General features: G+C 45.6%; 1 protein-coding gene across 3 annotated transcripts in view; it reads left to right on the top strand.

Moving 5' to 3' along the window:
* dlg4a (discs, large homolog 4a (Drosophila)) overlaps positions 1-13590 on the top strand; it is a 92284-nt gene that overhangs the window by 14682 nt on the left and 64012 nt on the right. The window contains exon 1 of one of the 3 annotated variants that reach the window (XM_029701257.1): positions 8114-8201. The exons of the other annotated variants lie outside the window; for them this stretch is intronic. Coding sequence (XP_029557117.1) covers positions 8160-8201 — 42 coding nt within the window. The 5' untranslated portion in view covers positions 8114-8159. Of the gene's footprint in view, positions 1-8113; positions 8202-13590 lie in introns of those variants that run through there. 3 annotated transcript variants of the gene reach the window in all.

Here is a 13590-nt window from a genome sequence, read left to right on the forward strand (position 1 = left end):
AGTGTGTGTAGTGTGTGTAGTGTGTGTGTGGTGTAGTGTGTGTAGGGTGTGTATGGTGTAGTGTCTGTAGTGTGTGTGTGGTGTAGGGTGTGTGTGTGGTGTAATGTGTGTGGTAGAAGTGTGTTTGTGGTGTAGTGTGTGTAGTGTGTGTGGTGTAGTGGGTGTAGTGTGTGTAGGGTGTAGTGTGTGTAATGTGTGTAGGGTGTAGTGTGGGTTGTGTGTGTGTGGTGTAGTGTGTGTAGGGTGTAGTGTGTGTTGTGTGTGTAGGGTGTAGTGTGTGTGTGGTGTAGTGCGTGTAGTGTGTGTGGTGTAGTGTGTGTGTGGTGTAGTGTAGTGTGTGTAGTGTGTGTAGGGTGTGTAGTGTGTGTAGGGTGTAGTGTGTGTAGGGTGTAGTGTGTGTAGGGTGTGTATGATGTAGTGTGTGTAGTGTGTATGGTGTAGTGTGTGTAGTGTGTGTATGGTGTAGTGTGTGTAGTGTGTGTATGGTGTAGTGTGTGTAGGGTGTGTATGGTGTAGTGTGTGTAGGGTGTGTATGGTGTAGTGTGTGTATGGTGTAGTGTGTGTAGGGTGTGTATGGTGTAGTGTGTGTAGGGTGTGTATGGTGTAGTGTGTGTAGGGTGTGTATGGTGTAGTGTGTGTAGGGTGTGTATGATGTAGTGTGTGTAGGGTGTGTAGTGTGTGTAGGGTGTAGGGTGTGTATTGTGTGTAGTGTGTGTAGAGTGTAGTGTGTGTAGGGTGTGTAGGGTGTTGTGTGTGTAGGGTGTGTAGGGTGTGTATTGTGTGTAGGGTGTGTAGGGTGTGTAGGGTGTAGTGTGTGTAGTGTGTGTAGGGTGTGTAGTGTGTGTAGTGTGTGTAGTGTGTGTAGGGTGTGTAGGGTGTGTAGTGTGTGTAGGGTGTAGTGTGTGTAGTGTGTGTAGTGTGTGTAGGGTGTAGTGTGTGTAGTGTGTGTAGTGTGTGTGTGGTGTAGTGTGTGTAGGGTGTGTATGGTGTAGTGTCTGTAGTGTGTGTGTGGTGTAGGGTGTGTGTGTGGTGTAATGTGTGTGGTAGAAGTGTGTTTGTGGTGTAGTGTGTGTAGTGTGTGTGGTGTAGTGGGTGTAGTGTGTGTAGTGTGTGTAGGGTGTAGTGTGTGTAATGTGTGTAGGGTGTAGTGTGGGTTGTGTGTGTGTGGTGTAGTGTGTGTAGGGTGTAGTGTGTGTTGTGTGTGTAGGGTGTAGTGTGTGTGTGGTGTAGTGCGTGTAGTGTGTGTGGTGTAGTGTGTGTGTGGTGTAGTGTAGTGTGTGTAGTGTGTGTAGGGTGTGTAGTGTGTGTAGGGTGTAGTGTGTGTAGGGTGTAGTGTGTGTAGGGTGTGTATGATGTAGTGTGTGTAGTGTGTATGGTGTAGTGTGTGTAGTGTGTGTATGGTGTAGTGTGTGTAGTGTGTGTATGGTGTAGTGTGTGTAGGGTGTGTATGGTGTAGTGTGTGTAGGGTGTGTATGGTGTAGTGTGTGTAGGGTGTGTATGGTGTGTGTGTATGGTGTAGTGTGTGTAGGGTGTGTATGTGTGTAGGGTGTGTATGGTGTAGTGTGTGTAGGGTGTGTATGGTGTAGTGTGTGTAGGGTGTGTATGGTGTAGTGTGTGTAGGGTGTGTATGATGTAGTGTGTGTAGGGTGTGTAGTGTGTGTAGGGTGTGTATGGCGTAGGGTGTGTATGGTATAGTGTGTGTAGGGTGTGTATGGTATAGTGTGTGTAGGGTGTGTATGGTGTAGTGTGTGTAGGGTGTGTATGGCATAGTGTGTGTAGTGTGTGTAGGGTGTGTATGGCGTAGTGTGTGTAGGGTGTGTATAGTGTAGTGTGTGTAGGGTGTATGGTGTAGTGTGTGTAGGGTGTGTATGGTGTAGTGTGTGTAGGGTGTGTATGGTGTAGTGTGTAGGGGTGTGTATGGTGTAGTGTGTGTAGGGTGTGTATGGTGTAGTGTGTGTAGGGTGTGTATGGTGTAGTGTGTAGGGTGTGTATGGTGTAGTGTGTGTAGGGTGTGTATGGTGTAGTGTGTGTAGGGTATGTATGGTGTAGTGTGTGTAGGGTGTGTATGGTGTAGTGTGTGTAGGGTGTGTATGGTTTAGTGTGTGTAGGGTGTGTATGGTGTAGTGTGTGTAGGGTGTGTGATTTGTCGTGGGGTCTGTGTTGAACTGATTGAGCGGATGGCTCATATTTGATCTCCACTCAAGGACACAGCCTCTGTCTCCTCTGTGCTTCCACCAGACGTGTGTGTGTGTCTGTGTGTGTCTGTGTGTGTGTGTGCGTTCAGCCAAAGGGCCAGAGGAGCAGAGCAACTGATCCTGCCAAAGTGCTCCCAGGGCGCTGTTAGTGGAGCGGGGAGGGCCTGCCCCGGTGCCAGCCTGCTGCCACCACACTGCCATATTGAGCTGTTCTGTCTGAGACGGGGCCGAGGATTACAGTGGAGATCCATGAAGAGTTTAGTTTCAAAATACTATATACACCAATTTTTTCCATTTGTGTTTTTTCATCAGAAATACTTGCTTATGGGTACCTTCATGTGTGTGTAAAATATAACTAACTCTTCTTAGATTTTTTTATTTATAGATTGTTATCTGTGTTACAATGGGTTGTAAAATGCTAAAATTGGTGCCAAACGCTATACACTGAGTGTATTACATATGAAGAACACCTTCCTAATATTGATTTGCACCTCCCTTTGGCCTCATTTCAGTCTAAGTTCATCGGGGCATGGACTCTACAAGGTGTCGAAAGCGTTCCACAGGGATGCTGGCCCATGTTGACTCCAATGCTTCCCACAGTTGTGTCAAGTTGGCTGTATGTCCTTTGGGTGGTGGACCATTCTTGATACACACGGAAAACTGTTCAGTGTGAAAAACCCAGCAGCGTTGCAGTTCTTGACACACTCAAACCAATGTGCCTGGAACCTACTACCATACCCCGATCAAAGGTACTTCAATCTTTCGTCTTGCCCGTTCACCCTCTGAATGGCACACATACACAATCCATGTCTCAATTGTCTCAAGGCTTAAAAATCTTTCTTTAACCTGTCTCCTCCCCTTCATCTTTATTGATTTGAAGTGGATTTAATAAGTGACATCAATAAGGAGTCGTAGCTTTCACCTGGATTCACCTGGTCAGTCAATGTCATGGAAAGAGCAGGTGTTCCTAATGTTTTGTACACTCGGTATATATCCATTGATTAGCAGGAATGGAATGTTGGTATCCTGTATATTTGACTGTGACAGGTGGTTGTCTCACCAAGCGATCTTAAGATGAATGGACAAACGAAGTCTCTCTGGATAAGACCTGTTAAATAACTAAAATGTCAAAGGTAAATCTTTTTCATACAGATGTCATATTACTGTATTGATTGATTCATTTAAAAATATATATATATTATATTGATGTCACAAATGTATCATTTGTACAGTTCTTTATAAAAATAGTTATTTTTCACATTTGACTGTATAAAACCTAGCAGTACTACTGATGTCTCTGAGAGTGAGACGGATATATAGCATTTTGCAACCAAATATGATTATTTGCCTCTGAAATGAAACGATCAAGTGATAGATTTCAAACAAATACATGTCTGTCATTGAACAACCACATAGCCACGATTAATGTTCTGTAAACAACAACAAAAAAGCTAATTCACCAACATTTCTGAAAATAGATATATAGTGTTTTGGAATGAAACTCTTCACATACTGTCAGATACGCTTGATACTTCACAGTCAGCGTTTTCTCTCTGTGCGTGTGTGTGTTCGTGTGTGTGTTCGTGTGTGTGTTCGTGTGTGTGTTCGTGTGTGTGTTCGTGTGTGTGTTCGTGCTCATTCTCCTGCTAGTGCGTTTTAGCGTTTGCACAGTTTACTTGTGTTTCATTAGCCGGATCTTCCTCCTCCTCCTGCTCTCTCCTCCTGCTCTCTCCTCCTGCTCTCTCCTCCTGCTCTCTCCTCCTGCCTGATTCCAGTCTCTTCATCTCCTCTTCTCATTCTGACCTCTGTCTTTTCAAAGATCTGCTGAATGTGTCTGTATTCAACCCCATGAAAGCTCAGAACAAGTAATAACATGAAATTATACCATAGATTTGCTTTACAGTACGACTTAGTAGAATTATCACACCTGAACACGATCTTTCACAGACTGCAGCCCACACGTCACAACAACCCACATCACCTCCACACTCAGACACCCCACACACTGTGCCCTCGATCCACACACTCCAACCTATCCACACACAAAGCCACACACCTAAAGTTGCACCCACTACGCGCATTGTACAGTCAGAAAAATACACCAACCCACACGCAAACCACTTCAACAGCCAAGTGCACTGACTCGAAGTGGGAATGAGGAAGAAACCGTCTCAAACCTTTGTCCCAAATCCTAATGGGATTCGAGATGCTGTGGTACACACCGAATCCACACACAGACCCTGTTTCCTGACTCTAGTCTTTATCTCGGTGCTTGTTGGTGTCTGTGTCACTGTCTGTCCGGGAATCGTTCCTGCTACAGATGACAGGTTGGATCTGTTAGGGAGTGTTTGGGCTTCGTCCCTTCACATTGGGTTAGACGACTAATGCTGCAACGTGACCCATCCCTACTGTATGGACTTCTGAGTCTGACGGACTGGTTTACACTACTGAATGCCTGACTGTGGCTAACTGGCTGGCTGGCTGTTTGTCTGACTGAATAGCTGGCTGGCTGGAGAGGTGTGTGTGTGTCAGTGAGAGAGAGAGTGAGAGAGAGAGAGAGAGAGAGAGAGAGAGAGAGAGAGAGAGAGAGAGAGAGCGAGTGAGTGAGTGAGTGAGTGAGTGAGAGAGAGAGAGAGAGAGAGAGAGAGAGAGAGAGAGAGAGAGTGTGAGAGAGAGAGAGAGAGAGAGTGTGTGAGATGTCCTTTGGCGTCAAGGGAGGCGGAGATCCATACAAGACATCCCTTTGATCCCACACTGTATAAAGATGATGATAATGGTGATGATGTCAGAGGTATTAGCCTTTCAAATGGATCAGATACTATCAGTGGTCAACACACTCTTCAACATAGAATAGGCTGACACCTTGTGGCGTATTGTTAAACTACAGTGTATGAGTGCATAAAAATGGACATTTAGCCCAGGGACACAGCGCTTTTTCTATGGCTTCACTACTCATGTCACGTCATTCAATTCATTATATTCCTGTACATTATCCTAGATCCTAATTCACATAGCGTCTGTCATTTAGCCTAGCTTTTAGAGCGGCAGGTAGCCTAGTGGTTAGACTGTTCGCCAGTAACCGGTTGCTAGTTCAAATCCCCGAGCCAATGGTGACCCTGGCTGTGACCCCACTCTCAGGGGGAGATGGGATATGCAACAAAACACATTTACTATATGAAATGATTGTTATATGAGACCACTTTAAAAGAAAGAATCCGTTGAGAGAATGAGTTTGACTGTCTCCAGAACTAGCCTAGTGGTTTGGGAACAATGGTCGTTGTCTCTGATCTGTTCATTTGAAATGGTCAAATCTGACATTCTAGTCAGGAAGAACAGGGGGCTTAAACAGGCTGCATTGCAAAGAACAGGCTCCACTGAAGTCTTTTGTGTGGGATAAACTGCAACCTCTGCATCTGTCTCAGGCAACACTGAATAGAGATACAAATATTACAGATTAATGAAGAGTAATGAAATGATTATATGAAGGCATAAACATACACACATGTGCTCACGCGCACACACACACACACGCAGTACACACACACGCAGTACACACACACACACAGTACACACACACACGCAGCACACACACACACGCAGCACACACACAGTACACACACGCAGTACACACACACGCATAGTACACACACACACACACACACACACACACACACACAGCACACACATTTGAGGGGTTTGTTTGTTTCTGACTCGGTATCTTCATGTTCCTCTTATGGGTGATGTCAGTTGCCTAGCAACCAAGCTATCAGGGCTCGATTGTTGCCATGACAACATGGCAGGGTATCATGAAGAGAATAGAGATGAAAGGAGAGGGAAGGAGAAATGAGAGAGGGGCTGAGAGACCAAGAGAGTGAAAGGGGAGGGGAGTGAGAGTGAGTGAGTGAGGGAGAGCGGGAGAGAGGGAGAGAGGGAGAGAGGAAGAGAAAGTGTGATAGACAGAGAGTGTGTGAGACATTGATGAGTGTTGATGGTATAAAATCCGGGGTGTGCAGGTAGGAGGGTGACCTCTGCGTAGGCGGCAGCAGAGAATGCCTGTGAATGCAGAGAATAGGAAATGATCACTTTTTTACACGGTAGTATTCACGCATTGAATACGATGCAGATGCTCTGTACGATAAACCATTTGTTGAGTACCGTGTCGATGAAAATGACTATATGACTGTTAGATACAGAACAGGATTGTCCAAATGCCCTCCATCTAATCCAAGGGGGCTCTTAGCCCAACCACAGCTACTGTCAAAACACATCCAGCAACCCAGTCCAATGGAGCCTAGTCCAGTGGGGTCAGAGCTATTTTCACTCTGTTTACCTGATGGTAAAATGACATCATGTTACGTAGCTCTGGTATGAATGTAGTTGGATCTGGGCCCTGTTTACACATGGTATTGGTGTTATACTCTGTGGCCACATCCAGTGACATCCATCCATAATGGGCAGGTGTGGCTAGATGCTGTGACCCAGATAGGGTTCAGGGCTCAAAATGTCCTCCTGAGGCAAATGAGGCCAAGTGTCGACAAATCAGGTAGAATGTGTACCGAACGGCCCGCCACACTGTGCCCTATCACGTTTCTATTGGGCACTAGACGGGGAACCTGTCGAATAAGGTTCATGAAATCTCAATGCCGATACATGATATTATTTTGGACCCCTTTTGAAGGCCAGGTGTGGTTGTGGTCACCAGGTGTAAATGGGGTTATGTTAATGTATGTTAGGTATGACGGTGGAAGATAGACTTTTTATACTCATTAAATCCTCGTAAACAAATATTCTGTTTGGATGTCATTAGCAGATATCGTGCCATTCATAATTCACTGCATTTGAACTCTCTTTCAGTCGATTTGATTTTGATTTATTAGGACACCCCTCCCCTCCCCCCCACAGATTATTCCAAAGGCAAAGAAAAACATTTTTGTTCTGTGGCTATATGTTGTTTTGGGATTGGACCAGCCAATAGGTCATTTGAGTTGCAGATGAGTTGGCCTACTAATACCTCTACTGTTGCTTAGGTAGCTCCCACATCATGTTGATTATAATGTGTACTCCAACTGCTGCCAGAACACAGTTGGCTATTAAACAGCTATAATTGACCCCGCACAGTGCTTTCTCAAATGACAAATATGTTGGTTGGATTCCATGTGTCCTCAATTGAAAAAGCTGCAACAATATCACAGTCCAATACAGTGTTTCCTCCACTCTCAATTCCCACCGCTGTCTCAGACCTGAGTCATATAGAAGGAATCTAAATGAGGAAGGAAAGGGGGAGGTGTCTGTGTGTGTCAGAGAGAGAGAGAGAGAGACAGAGAGAGAAAGAGAGAGAGAGACAGAAAGAGAGAGAGAGAGAGAGACAGACAGAGAGAGACAGACAGACAGACAGAGAGAGAGAGACAGACAGACAGACAGACAGACAGACAGACAGACAGACAGACAGACAGACAGACAGACAGACAGACAGACAACAGACAGAGAGAGAGAGAGAGAGAGAGAGAGAGAGAGAGAGAGAGAGAGAGTGAGTAAGAGTGTGAGAGAGAGTAAGAACAGTACTGCATGTTTGACTGGAAGAGCAGAAAATACATGCGAAAAGCGTAGGTGAGGTCTACACTCATTCTCCTTCTCTCCCTCTCTCTCAATTCTCTCTCTCGCTCCCCTCACTGGCTGTGACAAAGATATTTTGTGAGTCACGGCTGGATCAGTCCGCCAGCTCTCTCTGTTCAGACCCTAGCCTTAACACTGAGACATACCCTACACCAACTCTGTCTTCCAGGAAAAACTCTCTCTCCTCATCTGCTACGACAACCCCCCTCCCCCTCCGTCTCTTCCCCTCCCCACTCCTCTTTTTTATTTCACCCCTACCCATCCACAGTCTCCCATCTCTCTCTCCCCCCATCCCTCCATCCCTCCTTTACTGCGGGTGTCTGAGCGGCTGTTTTTCTGTGTCTCTCGCTCATGAAGGGCCGCACTAAGCTCCCTTCACTCTGCTCGTGTGTGGTAGGTAGATTTACCTCTCTCTGTGTCTGTTGTCCTTTCCTCTCATTCCTCTCTCCGTCTGTGTCTGGCATGTCAGGTCGAAGTGTTGTTGATGAGGGGGTCGTTGCTGTGGGAGACGGGGGTCAATCTGTCTGTCTGGTCGCCTATAGCTTAGCACTGATAGGAGCTGGAGGTAAAATCTCTGTTTTTGTCGTATGTCGTGCATGCTGTGTTTGGGTGTGTTCCTTAGATTTATAGTCATGCAGGCGTACGTATGTGTGTGTAAGGGAGGGTGGGGACTTGTGTGAGAGCGTATGAACGTGCCCTGGCACATGTGGGTCTGTGTCAGAGTAAGTGCATATTGAGAGTGGTTTTAGTAGACTTGTTGAACACAGGAGTACATGGATGTATATGCCTTTGATATACTCCCTCTGTTTTTGCCTCAGATAATATTTGTTTGGGTGTGTTAGTCTGTACAGTGTGTGTGTGTGTGTGCGCGTGCGTGCGTACGTGTGTGTAAGTGCAATAATGGGAACATGAGAGCATTGATTAGTTACTGGGAGCCCAGGTCTCCTCCAGGCTTAATAAGCTGAGTGGACATAAACAGGGCCTGAGCTGTCTGGCCATTACTGCACTGAGAGATGACTTAATGTAGCCAGGCGCACAGAGCTGTGTGCTGTGTGTTTGTTTGTGTGTGTGTGTGTAATGCTGCATGTGCGCCAGTCTCACTGTGTTTGTTGTGTCTCAGGGTGGTGGGTGTCTCGTCTGGAGTGGTGTGACAAGGTGACGTGTGTCAGGTCATTGTTTGTCCAGAGATGATGCAGGTCTCCGTGGTCATAGAGAGGTAGGGGGAGACAGACCGGGGCTAAGGGAGGAACATCAGACCCTGTAACTATTCACTCCACTACAATTGGCCCCTGATGAAACCTATATCCCTAATGCAGGTAGGTGCATTTAGCATGTCTAGAAAATGTACTAAAGAGCAGAAGCCAACAGACAGGATTCTATGAATGTCTTTGCTCGTGTGTGTGTGTGTGTGTGTGTGTGTGTGTGTGTGTGTGTGTGTGTGTGTGTGCGTGCGTGCGTGCGTGCGTGCGTGCGTGCGTGTGTCAGGGTGAAAGGGATATATTGTTTTGTCACATGGGTCACAGGGGCCTTGGTCACATTGGCTGTCATCTGTGGACTGAAAGCAGAAGTCATTTGTTTGCACCAACACACTATGCTATATATAGCTGTCATCTGCATGCATTGACGGCATAGGCATAACACATCGTTTATGGTAAATTATGCAATGTGGACATAGTTCTCGTGGAGAACCGACATTGGTACATTTTCTATGGAAATACAGAACATGAGGTTTTAAAAAAGGGTTAGGCATAGATGACCCCTGTGCTAAAGTGTCCAAACATCTGTTGACTGCGCCTTTAAAGAGGCAACAGGTCTCTGGCCTTCCCACTGGAGAGGACGAAAGGAGTGATGTCTTCCTGCAATGTTAGTGTTTACCCATCTGTTCACAGAGACCCTCAGGATTGGACGTTACTCTTCCAGCCCAGCGCTACAGCACACCAGATTTAACGAGTCAAATTACCAAGCCTTTGGTCAGGATTGAATCAGGTGTGTTAGTCGTTGCAGGCGTTGAGCTGGAAGATAAATGTGTAGTCCCGTGGGTCCCTGACGAGGCTTCTCCGTCCCAGGTTGTCCAACACCGCTGCTGTAGGTCTTCAACAGGTTGCATTCTCTCAACAGGTCCTTCAGATAGAGCCTCTCCTTGGGTTTCATATCATGAATATCTGACAATCTGCAAGAGCTGTTATGCCGGGATTCTATTTATGTTACCTTCTAACTGGTTTTGAGTTGATTATACCATTTATAGTGCTTTCATCTGACCTTCCACTGAGACAATGACTGTAGTAGTATACAGTAGTATTCACATTTACATAGAAACTGTGTACAGAGAGTCTTATACTGGCCAAAATCCCATTCCCACGTTGATCTGAATGGTCCACAAAACATTCTGTGATGAGAGAAGAAAGAGAACCCTATTACAATCAAGCTTACATTTATCCAGGGTTAGTTAGCTTGACTGTATCCAGGGTTAGTTAGCTTGACGTTATCCAGGGTTAGTTAGCTTGACTGTATCCAGGGTTAGTTAGCTTGACTGTATCCAGGGTTAGTTAGCTTGACTGTATCCAGGGTTAGTTAGCTTGAAGTTATCCAGGGTTAGTTAGCTTGACTGTATCCAGGGTTAGTTAGCTTGACTGTATCCAGGGTTAGTTAGCTTGAAGTTATCCAGGGTTGGTTAGCTTGACTGTATCCAGGGTTGGTTAGCTTGACTGTATCCAGGGTTGGTTAGCTTGACTGTATCCAGGGTTAGTTAGCTTGACTGTATCCAGGGTTAGTTAGCTTGACTGTATCCAGGGTTAGTTAGCTTGACTGTATCCAGGGTTAGTTAGCTTGAAGTTAGTCAAGGCCATTGTATCCAGTAATCCTGGTGGGACTGAGGAGTCTGTATGTTGGTCCAAGCCCTGTAGAGAGGGACCCAGTAATGAGTCTCAACACTTCCCTGCTTGGAACAATGTTACAATAGTTTAGATGACCTTTAACCAGCCCTACCAATAAAGGTAGAATTCACCCAAATTCCTGAATTGGTTCATTAATGAATCAGTTTTTTGTTTTGTAGTCTATGGGTCAGGAGTGACTGTAACCCACAATTAGGCTTTTGTCACTTAACTACAATAACAACGTATCCCCGGTGTTATAATCAAACCTAAGTCACATCAAATCATGAGAGAAAGGAGACTGTATCAGTCAAGGCCAGTGTGGTGGAATCCAGTGATAGCCAGTGTCGCAGGAGGAAGGAGACCTATACTATACTATGCAGGAGGCTGTATAGGAGAGTTCATGACTGTACACTGCAGGAGGATGTATAGGAGAGTTCATGAGGACTGACTGTTCACTGCAGGAGGCTGTATAGGAGAGTTCATGAGGACTGACTGTACACTGCAGGAGGCTGTATAGGAGAGTTCATGACTGTACACTGTAGGAGGCTGTATTGGAGAGTTCATGAGGACTGACTGTTCACTGCAGCAGGCTGTATAGGAGAGTTCATGAGGACTGACTGTACACTGCAGGAGGCTGTATAGGAGAGTTCATGACTGTACACTGTAGGAGGCTGTATAGCAGAGTTCATGACTGTACACTGTAGGAGGCTGTATAGCAGAGTTCATGAGGACTGACTGTACACTGCAGGAGGCTGTATAGGAGAGTTCATGAGGACTGACTGTACACTGTAGGAGGATGCATAGGAGAGTTCATGACTGTACACTGTAGGAGGTTGTATAGGAGAGTTCATGACTGTACACTGTAGGAGGCTGTATAGCAGAGTTCATGGGGACTGACTGTACACTGTAGGAGGCTGTATAGGAGAGTTCATGAGGACTGACTGTACACTGTAGGAGGCTGTATAGGAGAGTTCATGACTGTACACTGTAGGAGGCTGCATTGGAGAGTTCATGAGGACTGACTGTACACTGTAGGAGGCTGTATAGGAGAGTTCATGACTGTACACTGTAGGAGGCTGTATAGCAGAGTTCATGACTGTACACTGTAGGAGGCTGTATAGGAGAGTTCATGACTGTACACTGTAGGAGGCTGTATAGGAGAGTTCATGACTGTACACTGTAGGGGGCTGTATAGCAGAGTTCATGAGGATGTGTGCAGCCATCCTTTAGAGGAACATGACGACCTGACCATCAGGCAGCTAGCCAATGGACTATTCGATGGGGAATCCCGCCCCCTGCAGATGTTGTCATGGAAACGATCTGGCTCTTGTGGGGTTTCCTCTCTCTTCTGTGTGCTTGTTCACCCAATGCAGTGCAGCGCTGTGATGTGAAGTTCACCACTACACAATGCACTGCTGGGATACAAAAATCACTGATACACAACGCAGCAGTGAGATGTGAAACACTATTACACAACGCCAACTCTCAATGTCGCAGCTGTGGATAGTAGTTGAGTGGTTTTGCGAGTTCTATTTCAGAAAATGGGGGGGTGTTGATGACTAAACAGAAACCTTTTTAAGATCCAGAAAAACGTTTCAAAACGGGCATTATTGATCATATATCCAAGCAGAATCCCACGTGATGCGACAGCTAGGAAGCAGTACTGCCAGAGCCCACCGAGGGGCAGGCCAGCCCCACGTATAGGCTGCTGGGCCCGTGGCAGCTAGGGGCCACACTGTCTGTGGCTAGCCTTATAAGACACCAGACATTGACTACATCATGGTATATGTCCATAACCAACACCATTATCCAGAGCCGCTTTAAACGGGCTATTAGCGTTTTGCATAACACTGTTTGGAAGGACTCCAGTTTCCTCTAATATGGATAATGTATATGTTCTCTTGAATGTTTCTTAAACAATTAGCGATTATTTCCTTTGGGTTGTTGTGACTAATAGTTTGTGGTAGTATGCATCTATCAATGTAATCGTTACCTTGTTTGTCCCCATGTGTTTGTTTGGGTATATCTGAGTATTTTATCAAAGTACTGCCTCCACAATGTTTGGTACACCGCAACCAAGGTCGAAGCTCTATTTCAGAGCAAAATATCCATGGAAACCGCGTTGTGAGGCTACAAAGCACAGCATGCTTCGTCATCTACACATAATAACGGATAATGCAGAAACAGATAGAACCACCAACATGTTCTCTCGCTCTCTGTGTCTCTCTCTCACACACACATACATGCATATATATATATATATACACACACATATATCTATACACTTATTTGGTTTTTCTACTTGTTTTTCTTTTCTACTTGCTGCTTTGTTCCATTCTATTATTTGTGGGCAAATAATAACGTGGTTTTAATGTTTTATGAAACAGTGAGCTTTCTTGTTTCAGACATTGAGATCGCTCAGATCTAAGTGTTTTGGTATTGATCGGATAAAGAGCCCCATGGAGTAACTTTGTTGTGTACACAATTGATGTGTTAGTTTATGAACCACTGTGGTCTCTCTGGATCGGCAGCAGGCAAAACTAAATCCAGGATATTTCACAGAAACTGGAAATGTTGAACTTCTTTTGGAATAATGACAGCCCACGCATACAAATGTTATCGTTCGTCACACTTTACTTGACTGAATCTTATTACAGGGGGGAGACAAGGTTTTTGGAATGACATGAAAAGGGTATTTTATCTTTGCACACCCTGTACCTCTCGAACGGTTGCATCTGTTCCATTTAACATTGACGTCATTCGAGAGCGTGGAGCCCCGCGCCGCAGTCGGTCCTGAGATGAATGCACAATATTTAGTCCACCTGCTTCTCTCGCTCCACCTTGTGGACGCAGTCAGCCAGCACCGACCACTTGAACCGTTTGATTCCGATCAGTTTAGTGCTACGTGT

This window comes from Salmo trutta, chromosome 19 (genome assembly GCF_901001165.1).
Source record: "Salmo trutta chromosome 19, fSalTru1.1, whole genome shotgun sequence".
Lineage (NCBI taxonomy): Eukaryota > Metazoa > Chordata > Actinopteri > Salmoniformes > Salmonidae > Salmo > Salmo trutta.